This window comes from Molothrus aeneus, chromosome 7 (genome assembly GCF_037042795.1).
Source record: "Molothrus aeneus isolate 106 chromosome 7, BPBGC_Maene_1.0, whole genome shotgun sequence".
In the NCBI taxonomy this organism is placed as follows: Eukaryota; Metazoa; Chordata; class Aves; order Passeriformes; family Icteridae; genus Molothrus; species Molothrus aeneus.
This window is the reverse complement of record NC_089652.1, coordinates 32,450,457-32,466,843: the sequence shown is the minus strand read 5'-3', so window position 1 is coordinate 32,466,843 and position 16,387 is coordinate 32,450,457. Positions and strand designations below refer to the sequence as shown.

Below are 16,387 nucleotides of genomic sequence, written 5' to 3'. Positions count from 1 at the left end.
AGAGGGGATCTCGTTTATACACGTCCTGTGAGGAGCGGCTGAGGGGGCGTCTCAGCCTGGTGAAAAGGGGGCTCAGAGGGGCCGTACTGCTGTCTACAACTCCCTGACAGGAGGATGGGCCAGGTGTGAGGCGGGCTCTTCTCCCACGGAACCAGCGGCAGAACGATGGGGCAGAGCCTTAAGCTGCGCCAGCTCAGGTTTAGGTTGGACATCAGGAAAAATCTCTTCTCAGAAGGGGTGTCTGGACATTGGAACAGGCTGCCAGGGAGGTGGTGGAGTCACGGTTCCTCTCGGTCTTTGAAGGAAAGCTGGATGTGGCAGTCAGTGCCATGGCCTGGTTGATGTGGTGTTTGGTCAGTTTAAACTCGATGATCTCAGAGGTCTTTTCTAAACCAGTTGACTGTGTGAGTCTGTAATGCAGAATAAATACTCAAATAGAATTATAAGTATCTCAAAGTCAGATACCAAGAGGATGGTGCCAGACTCTTTTCAGTTGTGCCCCATGACAGGATGAGGAGCAATGGGCATAGACTAAAATACAAAGATTTTCACCTTAGCATGAGGAAGAGCTTTACATTGGGGGTGGAACAGGGAGGGTGTGGGGTCACCCTCTCTGGAGACTTTCCAAGTGCACCTGGACACTTTCCTGTGTCACTGCTCCAGGTGACCCTGCCGTGGCAGGGGCTTGGACAGGGTGATGTCCAGAGCTCCTTCCAACCCTGACAATTCCATGATTCTGTGAGGTAGCTGCCAGAAAAAGGGGCACCTCCTGCACCCAGGGCTGGAGGACTGATGGCCACGGGCATCCCTGCCCCAGCGCCCACCCTGAAAGTGGGTGGAAAGTGATGGAGGAAACGACACAAATCCATGTTAAATAGAATAAAAATAAGAGTATGGTGTGCAGAGATCCTCCACGAGAGGCAGGAGGTGAAGCCAGGACATCCCCCGTGCTCCCAGGCTTTGTGAGGGACTGGCAGCACAGCCAGCAAGGCAGGAGGACTCCTTGGTAGACATTTCACAGCAACTGGGACAGCACAGTTGATGTCAAGTGCTCTGATGATTACACTTTGGACAGAACACTGCTCTTGAGCTCTTCTAAAACACCCTTAGGACTGTGACTGTGTGTACTGGGTAACTTGCTGAGGCAGGTACTCAAATATTGAAAGGCCAAAAACCACACAGTCTCTCAGTCTGGAAATCTTTCACTGTTGTACCTTGTGTAATTGGATAATAACAACTAAAAAATCCTTCAGACTTACAGTGAAAAAGAAGCAAATCAGTGTTGACAACACTGTACAGAATCTGTTTTACCTCTCCCAAGATGCAGCATGTGGAAATTGTGTCACAGTAATCCTCACTAGGTAGGCTTTGCATGTGTGTCGTGCCTCTGCAAGTTTCTTAAAGAAATACCATCAGAACATGTTCCTGAGATGGATTAAAAAAAAAATCAGATATTTTTGTCTTTTCTTTACAATACAAAACAGATTTAAGGGCAATGCCCAAGGTTGGATAGTATCAAACTGAATTTGTTTTTGGAGATGAATAAAGAGACATCTCTGGTATGCAACTGCATGTGTAGCATTGGAGGAAGAGGTTAGGTTGTAAGGAGTATCTTGAATTCTCTAATAAATTTGGATGTGTTGCACTAATTCTCTTGGCATTCCCAGCAACTGTAGTTTGCATTTACTGCATTTGGAACCCTAAGTTGGAAGCCAAGTTTCACGAGACAGGTGAGTAAAATGTTGAACACTATGTGTTTTGAAAATTGTTTTGCAAATATGATTTTCAAACTCTTCAATACCACTTGAAACAAGGAAGAAAAAAAAGGGCTTACTATTGACTGGACATGAAATTTTTGTGAAGGTGTACAATCTCTTATACAATCTCTTACATCCTCAGGAATTATTTATATTACATTCTCAAAGAACTACAATTTTAGAAGTGGAAGTCTCCAACTGATTTGTTGGATATGCCTTTGCTGAGAAGCTGTGTCTGGAAACAACAGAGGTCTGCAATTTGCAGGCCTAGAAAAAGACAGGATAACTAACTAGTAAGTAGAAAATTTTATTGAGAAAAAATAGTTTGACAGCTGGAGCATTACCTGGGATTCAGTTCTTTGAAGGAGGATGTCTTGTGTGTTTTCAGTTATTGGCATGGGAAACAATGCAAGGCAGTAATTTGCATTCTAAGAGAATAATTTTTTCTCCCCAAAACCAGAACACATCTATCTGGATCAAAATGGGAAGTATCTTCATTGGGGAATTCCTATTTTAAATTGCACTGTTGCTGCACCCTAAATCAGCAATTAATTAACAAATGAAAGTTATCAGTTTAAGCCAAGTAAAAAGTCAGCAGATTTTAGCAACTGTGGAGTCAAGGGCTGGTATAAATCAGTGTGTTAGACTATCAGGGCACATTTAATAATGATGTTTCTTATTAGCTACCTTGTAAAACCAAAGAAGGGCAAAGCTAATTAACCCTACAACTAGGGCAAAAGTTAGGATATGAGAAAAAAGCAGAATGCCAGCTTCTCCCCCTCAAGTTCAAAGTGAGGCCACTGTAATTGAAGTATGATGTGCAATATTGCTTGTAAATATTCCTTTTAAACTGCCAAGTAATTTGGGGAGATCAAGTGTAATAGATCCCTTGGTGTTGGAGTCAGTCCATGCCCTTCCACCTCTGCTCACCTGGGTCTGAAACATTCCACTGCTGTCAGCGCCATGGATCATCATCAATCCCCAGCTAATTCAGATTCCCAGTTAACTGGGACACAGGAGCTGAATTAAGAATAAACCTCACTGTTAAGCATTATCCACAGCAACAGAGTTTATTTTTATAACTTATTCCAGTTTTAAAAGCATACAGCTGCCAGTGACACACAGGTTGTCCTCTACAGCTCTTTGGTTTACAGCACCAGGCTCATCTGACATTGGGGTTTCTCTCCCAAGTGCAGGCACAGTCCATTACAGCTGCAAGCATCCCTTTGAATGGCTCAGTGCATGAGCTTTACCAGTGAGACTGGAAAATGAAAATATAGCAGCAAACACTGAAGGGTTTGTGTCCTGGACCAAACTGAAATGCTTAATCAGGTCTTCAACAAGTTCCACTTCCAACCCAACAGATTTTGACAGACATTGCAGAACACCAAGTAGTTGCAAGCAGGATAAAAACGAAACCTTGCAGTGAGGGCTGCTGAAGTGAGTCAGGGCCAAAGCCCAGCCCTGCCAGTCTGAGGACACGAGGCAGACACTGAAGTACGAGGAGGCTCATACACATCATGGTGAGAACATCATTGCACACATTTTCAAGTAATCCAAGAGGCAGCTTCATTTACACTGAAGGTTTTGGATGTGGATGGAGACTTTGCTCTTAGGTTCCAGAATAAGTTATCTTACAGGGGCTTAATTTTCAGATTGTTCTGGAAATCAGGCCCTTTTAAGGGTTCTACGCCCAAGAAATGAAGCTTCCAAAATGAAGTCACATTAACATTGTGCACTTAAATTTTATACTTACATCAATAGCCAAAATACCCAAAATGTTTTAAATGTGAATAGGACATAGAGAAGACCTTCATGAAAAGACCTTCATCAACCTTCATGAAAACCGAGCTGTAAAAACATTGAAGGGATTGAAATAATTCCTTTAACAGTTAGAAATATATAAAAATTCCAGCTACAATAATTTGTTATTACCTGTAACTTAAAAGTGTTTTGGTCAATTTTCTCCAAAGCTTCATCTAAACATTCTTTGCTTCAGGGCTGAATACAGGAACTTGAAGCCTATACCAATTTTGTGTGGAAAAAATATATCATGGAGCTAAATAGTATTTATAGAAAGTCATAATTTTGACTCCCTTCCAGGCATCCAGGCTAGTACAAGGTTAACTCAAAACAACAGACAAGTCAAGTGTGAAGTTTTAAGGCACAAATGAGTGTCATAGGATGAGAATACAACTATGCATTCCAGCTTGAGAGGGAACTGGCTTGCAAGAAGATGGGAAATAGGTAAAAACTTCTCCCTGTACCCAGGTACCTTATTGGATTCATGGAGCTACACAGTTCTTTTGGGGCTTTGCTAAAACCCCATCTGCAAACAGCTGCCCTGTGCCACCCTGATCCTCAAACACCACATGTCCTACAAAAGGCTTGGGGCTGGCTGCAGGTGGAGACACCCAAGCTCTACAGTCTGGGCACACCACAGCACACATTTTCTGTCTTCACAGACACTCTGCTCCTTTTCAGTTTTCTAAGTGTATGTGAGTGAAAGAAAAATAGCTCATATTAGAACAGGTGACATTTGCTCAGGGAGGAATGCCAGGGAAGATGCAAGATGCTTGTTCCCAACCAAGCCTGCCTTACCAAAACACAGCAGCCACAGCCTGGCAGGCACATGTGGGCTCTGAGGGTGTTTTAGGGTGTGCTGCAATGAGCCACCCAATTCCAGCATCAGGCCCATATGGTATGGGGAGTCCTCAAAGTATGGGGCTTAAATTTGTATTCTTAAGTTCTAATTACATTTTTTGACTGTAATATCAGAAATTATATGAAGTGTTAACAGTTCAAGGAGGAATTTTACACTATAAGTGTGTTAATTAAAATTAAAATCAAGAAATAGTAGCTTTTAGTGGAGTAGGTAATAGCTGCTTTTGTTCAGCTTTCCTGCTTATTCTTCCAGTGCTTTTCCTTAGTTTTAAAAGTTAAGACATGCTTTCAGTAAAACAAAACATATTATATTGTTGCAATGGAAGTCCCTACTTAATTCCTTTTGCCACTATTTACTTTAAAAATAGCTTTAATGGTAAATGAGAGGAAGCTCAAATACACTGGAGTACTAAAAGATTTGTTTAGAACATGAGAATGCATTTTACGTGCATCTATTACATGCATAAAGTGCTTTTATTTGCTCTCTAGACTGTGATCCAAATCCGTGGAACAAATGCAATTCCAGGGGTTTTGCACAGTGCCTGGGCTTCAGTGGTCTAAGGAACCAAAAGGGGCAGAAGGGTATAAAGGCCAGGAAGGTATAAAATGGCTTGGTTAGATGAGTTTGCATCCTGTTTGCTTCCTAGAGAAAGTATGAAATAGCACAAACCCAGGAATAAACACAACTGAGAAGTGGAAATATTTTGTTTGCCCACTGTAGACATCAGAAACCTCTGGCAGTGCCAAAGTCCTGTGAATTGTACCCGTGGGGCTCATATCAACACATCCAGATAAAATAAAGTGACCATCCCTGTTTAACACAGGGTAAAACAAACTCAGAGAGGAGGGCAGATCTAACTGGAAAGGGTCAGTTTCTGGATTAGACTACAACTGGCTTCTTGTATGTTTTAACTTTTTATTCTAGGGCAACTTGCACTCAAGTTTATAAGTTCTTTGATAAAAATTAAATGTTTTCTGTGCTGCCTTATTCCTAGCCAGTGTATCCCTCCCTTCCTGTTGTTTGGGCTGCATTCTCCATGCTTACCTCACATTACCTTTTCTTCTCTGTTTCTTAGGAGGACAGTTTATGAGATGCTGCAAGCCTTGCAATATCCTTTGGGAAGGGTTTGATTTGATACAAATTGAACGCTGGGGTCTTTCAGGACAGATGGAAGCTCTCAGCTACTGCCTGCCCTTCTACATCTTGGAAGAATCTTGTTGTGGAATGACTTAATGGTGGGAGGCAGTGCCTTGCTGGGCTGAGACACCTGTCCCTACAGCCCTTTCATCTCTTGGCTACTTTTACAGGATTAACCATAATCCTGAACTAGCATGGCAATCAGCAGGAGGCAGTGACAGAATGCAGCAGCAGTCATGCTGTCTGTGCTGTTCAGAGGAGGGTGGATTGATAAACTGGGGCTTTGGGTGCAGCAAACTGCAGCAAGAAATACATCCTCAGTCAAGGACAACTTGAATGCCAGTGCCATCCTTTTAGAAAAGGAGACTGGCATGAGTAGATTTGTCTTTTACCTGGGGACTTGAAGGTGAACATCCTCCCCTTTGTTTTAGGGGAGCATCTAAGTAGACCTTTAGTAAATCCCTGTTGCTACAGCATTTCACAGAATCTAGTCCCATAAAACTAATTCATTAGGCTACATTATTCCCAGACAGGAATAAGTTTTCCTCCAAGTACTTCATCACCCTTTGGGTGTTCAGGGATAGAATAATTTGTATAAACAATGAAAATAGATGCTGGTTTAAGCTCCTTAATTCTTCACCTTTACCCCCCTGTAAAACAGTTTTAAACACAAAGTTTACTTTGAGTTTCCTCTTTCAGAAGTCACACATGGACAAAATGATAGCCTTATGAAGTGACCAAGTAGTTACTTGTCTATACAGTAAATCAGTTCCTGAGCTAAAAATAAAAAATCAGGAGCAGTCCCTTACAGCATCCGACTATTTTCTCTTTTTTACTTATATAGAGAAACATTTAAATATTATGAAGGGCTGGATAATGTAAATGTCAGAGGAGGAACAGCAGGTGGTTTTTTAAGAGGTTCTAATATTTGTGGGTTAAAGTTCTTTTCTCACATTTGCAAGGATTCCAGCCATTAATATGAGCTCATCCAGGTTTCAGAAGACTCCTAGAAGCTTAAACAAGTGCACTGAAAAAGTTTGTGTTTGTAAACATTTATTCTTTTGAACTGAAAAAGGCTTGCATCAGCACACATTGTACAGACTTGCAAATTACACAAGTTGAAAAAAGTTTTGTTTCATTTATGTGCAATGAATCTTTAATGTCCAGTGAGCATCTGCAAATGATGAAAACTTAAACTATTAAAAAGGTTTCCAGCACTTACCAAACACAATTATCTTAGCGTGAAAAGGAAGAGAAAGAGACCCATACTGGTGGGAACACAATTAAAGTGCAAACATTTTGTCACTTGTATGAAGATACGTAAAGTTTCTTCACACTTCTGTTAAAAAGAAATATTAAAATGTGATTCAGTGAACATTCTTTGTAACCTATTCATAATCCCCTTCTAGTAATTATTAAACTTGCTGGATCAGAAGCAAATTCTTCAAGGGTACAAACTTGTAATTTCTTTTGACATTGTTTGAATATATTGCAAAAGACAAGGACCACCTAAGGAGTTAGTTGCTAAAATGATATAACAGATTTTCTTTTTTTCTTAAAGAAAAACAGAAAAAGGAAGAAAAAGAAAAAGAAGATGAAAAAAAGAAAGAAAAAAAGAAAAAACACACAAGGGGCAAAGAACAGGTTCACTTGAAGATCTTGGGTAGTTTGCTAGAAAATGAATAGAATTCCTTGAGAATGGTTCTCTTTTCCCCTCCACCAATCCTCAGGTTCCTGCCTTGGAATGGACTGCTGTGTGCTGGCTGTGAAAAGGGATTATAAAATACAAATCTGCATATGGATTTTTATGAACATCTGCTGTACAATAGAACTTTGGATCTGATACAAGATTTCAAAAATATAAAACAAAACTACTATAAAAGTAGGGGGCATTTCAGCAGCATTTCTCACAGAAAGCCGCCTGTTGCAAAGATGATTCCTTGCTATTGTCTGGGAGCAACTCTGTAAATTTTTTTCTTCATCTTGCTGGATTCACTGGGTTATTTATTCTTCAATGGCAAATGTCACGTGACAAAACATCCCAGGAGTCTCTCTGAAGAGAAGGGAAAGGCCATGACACCAAACCGATGGAGGAGGGAGAGTGGGGGCAGCCAGGGCCGAGCGCCCAGCCCAGCGGTGCGGCCGCTACTGCGAGCTGGCCCTCTCCAGGCCGTGCAGCTCGTGGTGCTTCTTGCTGCTCCTCAGGCGGAACTTGCTGCCCGCGCTGCCGCTCTGCCTCTTGAGCGCGCTCTGCGCGGCCGCCATGCTGGGGAAGGCGGCCAGCACCGTGTAGCTGGAGGCCAAGTCCCCGGCGCCCCCGCCGCCGTCCCCGCAGAACCGCCGCTGCTGCTGCTGCTGCAGGCACTGGGAATCCCGCAGCCACCGGATCTTGGCGCCCACCTTCAACAGTTCTCCAAAGAGCTTCTCTGCTTCCATACGAGTGATGCCTTCGGGCAGCTCAGTAATTTCTAGAACTTTCCCCACAACTGAAAGAAGAAAAACAGGGAATCTAAACCTGTTTTTGCACCTATTGATACAACATCATCAATGAAATATTTTGGCTAGCTGGATATTGCAGCTGGGCACTTGGCTTTATTCCTGGCCCACAGGCCTCTGAATGCAGCACCAGCTCTAACAGAACCCCAAACGCGTGGTTGCCGTGTCTTTTAACCCCAGGGAGAGGGGCAGGGCAGGGGTAGGGATCCCACCACCCAGGTAAGGCATGGGCAGTCTCAGGGGACAAATGACACCTGGATGGCCCAATGTGCCCCAGGGCTGAGAGGCATCTTTTGAACTTGGCCAATCACACAACGCCCTTTCTGGAATGCCAGGACTGACAGACAGCACTCAGCAGGGGCAAGGGAGGGGAAGGGAGAGGTGATCGGCACACCTGGGGAAGGAACCGGGATAACTGAGACACGCTATGGCATCACACTGCAACAAAAAATTACTGATTTCATACTTGTGTCTACACCTGGCTGATACCAAATCCACAGCATTTGCCTTCCTGATATTCGAGAGAGCCTTTGGTCTCACATTTAGCACTGCTTATAACTACAATTTGCTTATTTGTACAAGTGTGCAAATAAAAGCTGGGAATACAAAGAGGGTCCTCAGAACAAAGAGGGGAAAATAAAATCATCAACAACTCATTTTGCAGCAGGTTTCAGAACTCACTATAGCATCTCACTGGCCTTGCCTGGTAACGCTTCACACATCACCATGCTAAAAAAACTAGTCTGTCTTACCTCAAAAAAAATCCTTTCCATTAAATTGTTAGAAAAACGGATTTTTCTGTAACTTTCTGTGAAGAGTTGACAGCAGGTAGCAAAAATTCTCAGTAAAGGTATTAAGGTAGATGCCATCAGATTTTATTTTCATCATAAAAGATGACAACTTTACTAATTCCAACAAGCTAATCTGTAGATCTCCTAGAATGTCTCCAACATCCATGTGTTTAAATATACTAGAATGGGAAAAACTAAAACCAGAACAAACCAAAGAGCACAAACTAATTTGTGGTTTTTGTCTGATTTCACTTGTTAGGCCAGTAAAAGGAAGCAGGGATATTTATATTTCATATTTAATGTAACAATATCATAGAACTTAGGCCCAGTAAACTGACTTACTCGCTCTTTCTTTTAGTACTCTCCAATCCTGAACTTCTCTGGTCTTTTTCTCCAGCCTTCAAAACTACACTTTTTCCATTTAACTTCATTTTTCCCCTCTCTCCATGTTTTCCTCTCCATCCTTATGTTTCCACTGTTTGCCACGTCCATTTCTCTTGGCTCTGGCCCTTCTCACCTGTGCCTTTCTTGTACACTCCCAGCCCATCACCATAATTCCTTTTTCTGGAGGACTGTGTCAGTCAGCAATTCCATACCTGGTTCTCCTGCACCAAGATCTGCTGAAGCAGCCTTCTTTGCTGGTTTCTTTCCCCTGTTTCCATGTCTGTTTCCAGGCTGACACTGGAAAGATTGACATAAAGAGGGTACTTCAATGACAATCCATCAGTACCTGGAACTTTCCTGTCAGCTCAGTGACAAGCAGTGCAGAGCAATGTCTGCAAAATGACCTGCACTACCATGGGACAGAGAAGATCTTCACATCCAATTTTAGTTACTGAGTTTGATAATCCTACAGTCAGGCACATTCAATCCTTCACTACAGAAGGAGGCAATGATGGGGGAAAAAAATCACCTTAAATCATCTTGGAAGAACATCCCCCTGCCCCAGCCATCACATCCTCCAGCTGGCATTGGGTGGAATGAGCAAGGTAGAGGCAGGGGGTTTGTGTGTCCCAGAAATTAAATAGAGGCAAAGACTTTTCAACTTTGCTAACAACAATATTTTGGGTTTGTTTTTCTTAAAAGGAACAAGGAACAAACTCACTCTTTGTTTAAAAATTACAATTTTTTTAAAATTTTTTTTTTTTAGAAATTGTTACTGGAATAAAAGAAAATAGTTAAATAGTTTTAGCAAAGGGTCCCCTCCCTTTAGATTTTTGAATTAGCTAGTGAATTGCTTAAAACCAAAAGCCATAATTCAGATAAATGTTTCTCACTTTTTAATACAACAAACAAGAACAATGGGGAGTACTGACATGGAATAAAATTTATTGCAAAGCAAGCACCTTCCACTCAATTACTCTCCAAGTGCAATAACACATTCCCCTGTTCTAGGTGGTTGTAATGGTAGTCCAGAATTGTTTTTTTTTTCATTGTTTCATGAGATTGTTCTCTTTTAATACCTGTTGGCTTGTTACTTGTCCACGTAACAAAGATGGATTGTATTGCAGGGGTTGGCCAAGCAATGGGTATCTGGCATCTCCTTAAAGAGAAAGGTAATTAGAAGGGTTTTTCTGGTACAGGAAACTTCCTCCAAGTCCCTCTCACACTGAAAATGTTACACAGAAGAGAAAGCAGAATTGCTGTGCACAAAGCTGAGTCTGGCTGGGCTAACAAACTCAGAGCTGCCCTGACTCCATCAGCATCAACCATGTCCTGATCCCAAGGTGAAAAGGTACAAACTTGCTGGTATTTAGGGATTACACTCAAAGTTTTTCTTCGCTGCAGTCTTAGATAAGCCCTTTTGTTTCAAAATGACTTTAATAAGTCTAAAGCTCCTCTCAGCATGCTAATTTAGTCATTTCATGGTTACAGCCCTGATTAGAGCAGGTCTATCTTCAGATTCCCATTTGTTGCAAGGATGCACAAAGACAATGCACTAGAAGTTTTCAGTAATCACAGCAGATGAAGGGAGCTAAGAGGTGTGCTTCAAACAGCCCACCTGGAATTGATACAACATCAGAACACAAAGCAATGACAAAGATTATGCAACAAATGAGACAAAGACAAGAAAATAAGGTTCTTTTTATCAATAAGAGAGGCACACAGAATTTCTCTAAGTTTTGCCTTAAAGTAAATCTTTGTGTAAAACAGACCTGCTAATTTGGAGTTTGGGAATTTTAGCAGGATACTTTTGCTCGCTGACTAAAGGGGTTTATATTATTGCATTATCAACTATCCCAACTCAGTGAAAATTCTGTATTTTCTGTTGACATGGCAGCAGAAGATTGAAATTCCTCTACAAGGAATGTTTTGTGTCCTTGAGTGGCTCCTATCTGAAATACTAACTGAGGTACAGTCCTGGCTAAAGGCTTCATCCCATCATGCTTGTTGTTCTACAGAGGAATGAAAAATACATGCTTAGGCCATGGTGCAATTCAGTGCATTATCAACTCATGATTTATGGTTAAGACTTGAAGCTAAATTCTAGCAAACATTTTATTAATATTTTCAATGCTGAAATGGGAAATGTCACAATATGAGAAAGCCAGTGTGCTAGAGAAACACAGGAGAGGAGATTAATGAGGAGATGAAAAGTCTTTGAAGATATGGGGAACAGTACCAGTGCAGAGAGATAAGATGAAATTTTAAATGATGTTTGCATCATATAATGCAAATATTATAATAATTTTGGTGATTCTGCTTCAACAGCAATACTACTAAAGTGAGCCACAACTCATCAGAAAATCCTCATATAACTTGTGTTTTAAAACAAATAGAAATTTTCAAATAGGAATCACACATACATTTTAGTTAACTAAAAATATACCTTGTCCAGGGACAAAAGGTCTAGAAAACTGGGACACGATAGAAAGAGGTGCCAGTGTGGGACGGATGTTCTTCATGTTGGACAGCTGGGCTGGTGCTGGTGATTGGGCCGGTGAGGTGGCAGGGCTGCCCAGTTGAGGACTATGCTGCAGCTGGAATAAACAACACCTTAGTGTTTCAAAAAGTACTACTTGAACAAGCTGAACAGCACCCACAGCCTTCAAAGACTTAAAAAAGTTAAACTAGCTCTAGTAAGTATAACCAGAACAAGATTTTTATTCCCTGTGAAAAATGCCAATCACTTGTTTTTAAAATTTTAAACGTTGAATAGTATTAAAATGGTTAAAAAAATAGTAATACAATTAGAGTAATTATAATTTGGACAAATTGAATTAGGACAATATGAGACAATAGAGACAAAGAGTTACAGATGTTGGGTACCTTCTTCTGGGCAGCACGAGCCCAAAGGATTAACCCTTAAAAACAACACTTGTTTCATATTCATACATCTCATACATGATGCATAAATTCCATTTAAACACAGGATTCTGTCTGGTCACCGACAGCTTCTTCCTCTGAATCCTGACAGTGCCTTCGAGGCAGGAAGAAGTTCATTTCTTCTGATAAGAGGGCAAGAAATTATTTTTCTCAGAAAGATTTGGGTGTCCTATGGCTGCTATCTCACTGCAAGTCCTTTCTTTAAAAAAAGTATCCTGCATAGCACAGTTTCTATTTTAACATTTTTTTATAACCCAAAACTCTATTTAACACAGTACTTAAGAGAATGAATACAGCATTGCTTTCTAACACAACCCATATAATACTCATTTGAATATTTGCGAAAAGCCAATCACAAAATAGGCATTTTTCACATTCCCCAAAAAGCACTTTTTCAAAAGACAGAACTGATGCACATTTCAAGTCCCGCATCACCTCCTACCTGTGCAGCACCGTCTAAAGTGCTGATTTCCGTGCCCTTGTGCCCGCGGGGGTGCTCACAGTAGTACTTGCCCGCTCTCCTCTGCGGCGGGGACGGGTTCCGCGGCGCGGCGCTGCCGGGCACGTTGAGCTGCATCATCACCACCCCCGCGGCGGGCGGCGGCGCCACGGCTGCAACACAGGGAGGGAGGGAGCACAGCACCGTCAGCGCTGCCGGCGGGTGCCACCGGGAAAGGGGCAATGACATCCGCAACGTGCCTGCCTAAGGAGCTGCTGATTCGAGAAAAATGGAGCCGTAGCTTCGGTGCAATCACATTTCCACTTTGCAATAGCTAACTTAGAGAGGGCTTCCCAGAAAATCAGGTAGTGGAGCCACCGAAATTCATTGCTGAGAACACTTTTGAAAGAAATCACTCTATTTATTAGTAGTTGACAGTATTCAACATTCACTGCAGTTTCTATCAGAGCACTGTGTTGCAGAATGTGATATTAAGTGAAAATAGTTTTACATGATGTCCAGCAATGCAGACTCAAAATGTTTTCTCTGATACAATGGCATCTATCAGAAAGAGCTGGGATCAGCCTTTGGTCTAGGCAGGCTTACCCTCACAAGTTCTCCCTGGAATGCTTTTCTGGGCAGATACTGCAAACTGATCCCCACACCCTGTCCCACCTGGGTCCTGTGGCAGCACAGAAACTCCAGAGCCAGGGGACAACACCTCAACAACCGGCACTGCTGCACAAGGTTTCACACCAGCAGCTGTGAGGAGAGGCTGCCCAAGAGACAAACCATCTCCCCACTCTGCCCCAAGTTATTTCTATAATGCCCTTTTTATTTGTAAATGGCTGTTTGCAATTTCCTTCTCTGCTCTACCCACTTTTTACAACATTTCTCAGAAACCAAGATTAAAACACACTTTAAACATCATTTAATCATCCAGAAAGCAGGATTCTGCAGCGTTCTAAATTTACTGCCACGTCATAGCATCAAGGTACAGATTATAGAATGCATTCATCTGGTGCTTTTTATAATGGGCTATTGTTTTCACTACCCCTGGGCTCCACAAAAAGAAAGAGACTTCTTCAAAAATCAAACCAAACTCTGTAGAATAAGGAATGCATAACATTAAAACTACACTAGCTTTTGTAAATTGTATTTGGAAATATTTATTACATGGCTAACTGAATTAACAATGTCTTCACATCTATACTTTCTTTTTAATAGCAAGAAGTTTTACCCAGGTGTTACAGATTGCAATTGAACCATCAGGTATCTGGCCAGCTTCAGCAGAGGATATAAATTAAGGAGTCCCTGCAAGAGCCACATTGTGAATATTTCTGTTTTGTTGCATAACAGAATAAACTCAGTTTATGACTGCTACATAATCAGAATAATATATAACACAACAATTTTCCACTGGTGAAGCCATTAATTTATCTAGTCCCTATATGTAAACCTGAGATATGCCAAACACCTATACACACACACTACATCTAGCACACCAAAATGGGTTTAATTTTAATCTTGTATGCATATATTTATATATTTTATAAATTATAATAATTTACAGCTTACTGGTTTATATACAGTATTTCACTCTGCAACACTCTAGCATACTCTTTCTGAATTATCTCTGTTCTGTGAGAATGGAACACCCAACAAAAATATGTTTGTCTTCCTGAAACATCTACACCACCATCTCTAAAAGAGTGTAAATCTAAAATGCAATTTCAACTGCAGAAGAAAACTTCAGGCATTCAGAAAATCACGTTTTTTCTTTCGGTTCTAATTCCCTAGCACTTCAGGCAATGAAAATAAATGGAATTCTTTTCCTAACCAAGTATCCTGACACAATGCAATGTCATACAGTGCATAAGTCAGTTTGCAGACACTTTATGACCTGTCAAATCCCATGAGAAGTGAAACCCAGAAATCCTTCAAAGCCTCCCCAGCTTTACAGCCTGGTCCCCTGTAACACAACTCTGCTGCTTGTCTGTGGACCTGCTCACTGGCCCCACCTCAAAGGCCTTCATTCAGCATCTCAATGCCTTCACTTGTTGAAAAGCACAAGTTTTGATTTATTCCCCAGAATTGGCTCCTTCATGGAGGGCTTCCTCCTTCCTGAAACTCCCTGAACTCCCAGTTTGCAGGTCTGAACCAGGCCATCCAAACTGCACAAAACCTGCACTTCCAGGATAGATAGGAGAGCAGAAAAACAAACCAGTGCAAACTCCCTTTAGACATTCTGAAATGACAATCTTCCAGAATTAAAGCAAAACAAACTTGAAGCAAAATGGAAACCAAACCAAACCTTCCCATGAACTGCTAATCCAGCTAGCTTGCCACTTAACTGCATGTTATCTATTTACTAATAAACAGGTTCAAAAACACTTTAAAGATAAATGTTTGTAAGAAACACCACATCTGTAACAGAATCTAGGTCATTGATCTAGGGTTGTTTAATCTAGTGCTTGCTTGCAAAATACTGAGATAGCAGAATTTGAGATTATCCCTTTTGTACCTAACAAGCCTCTAATGTATCAAATTCCCTAACAGTAAATAAAGACTGTGCCACTGTGGTCACAGGATTGTTCTGTAATCTCTTATTTGGTGGTTAACCCTAGTGCTCTTATTTTCCTGACCAGTCCATCATCAATTTTATGGTTGGAACTTCAGAGTTTTAAGTGTTTGGATATTAACATTTATGAAGGTTTCATGGATTGATAAGATCAATGTCAGCACTGCTTTCAAACACATTGAGGCTTCTGTTTACACACCTTCTAAAAATGACCCAAGTATTTTGTACATCAAAACCTTCTGAACCCGACTTAAATGTTTCTGCTGAGTAACATTTACCTGCTGAGGGTGCCTCCAGGCTGCCCCCGTGAGCCACTGTTTCACTTAAAATCCAACTTATCATTTTAAAAGGTACAATAATAGCAATACAGATGAAGAATTAAAAAAAAATTAAAAAATCAGAGATGGCACCCAAGTTGCAGTTGTTCTAGCAGTTAGCCATGAAACCAATCTGCAAATTTACAGCATGTTCTAGACAGAATGGCTTAGATGAAAATCCCAATAAAATATACCTTTTTTTGGCTGCATGATGGAAAGACCAGTGGGTGAACTTTTACATGATGAGGGTGGAGACACTATGCTGTAGTGCACAATGGAAGCAGCCTGCTGTGGCTTTGACTTGGATGAAGGTGGCAATAATGTAGGAGGTGATGGCTTCTGACTCGAATGGTTGCTATAAACTATGAAAGTAAAAGCAGTAAATAAGGCTGCCATAAAAACATAACACCCCACACAGCTTTGAAGTTCTTTCAGCTTTCCAGCAGGTCAAAAAGCTACCCCACAATGCTCAGTTTTCAAACTCCCCTCAAGAAAATCACTGCTCCTACTCTGTTAACTGAAATCTAGCATGGTTCTTGAGTAGAAGAGCCAAGTATGCTGCTTCCAAAATGTACCTCACTCCTTCTGTCAAACAGAGACCCAAATCCCAAGGTTTTCAGACCCATCTGGCAATTGAGAAAAGGATGGAAGTGCTTCTGCTGCCAATGTATGGTTCCCATGTCTATCTTAACTACCAGTAGATGTGCAAGGTATTATGATGTATGGTATTGGATTTTAAGAAAGTAACTTGAAGTATTTCAAAGATAAAAAAAATTGAGATTTCAAATTAATCTGCTTCAGTGTTAAAAATGGAAAATAAATTCAAAAACGGAACAAAAGAAGAAATAGAATCCAGCAGTTAATTCTAAATCAAACC

At 41.1% G+C, this 16,387-nt stretch overlaps 1 protein-coding gene across 10 annotated transcripts in view; it reads right to left on the bottom strand.

Annotated features, from left to right (window-relative positions):
* Positions 1 to 2,801: 2,801 nt before the first annotated feature.
* The window catches only part of R3HDM1 (R3H domain containing 1), a 55,251-nt gene continuing 41,665 nt past the window's right edge, over positions 2,802 to 16,387 (bottom strand). For 7 of the 10 annotated variants that reach the window (XM_066553583.1, XM_066553586.1, XM_066553589.1 and 4 more), the window contains 6 exons: positions 15,705 to 15,872; positions 12,616 to 12,785; positions 11,677 to 11,827; positions 10,310 to 10,389; positions 9,443 to 9,527; positions 2,802 to 8,045 (listed from right to left, as the gene is read on the bottom strand). In XM_066553583.1, coding sequence (XP_066409680.1) covers positions 7,705 to 8,045; positions 9,443 to 9,527; positions 10,310 to 10,389; positions 11,677 to 11,827; positions 12,616 to 12,785; positions 15,705 to 15,872 — 995 coding nt within the window. In that variant the 3' untranslated portion in view covers positions 2,802 to 7,704. The remainder of the gene's footprint in view (positions 8,046 to 9,442; positions 9,528 to 10,309; positions 10,390 to 11,676; positions 11,828 to 12,615; positions 12,786 to 15,704; positions 15,873 to 16,387) is intronic. The other 3 variants (XM_066553588.1, XM_066553590.1, XM_066553584.1) reach the window with 2 other exon arrangements.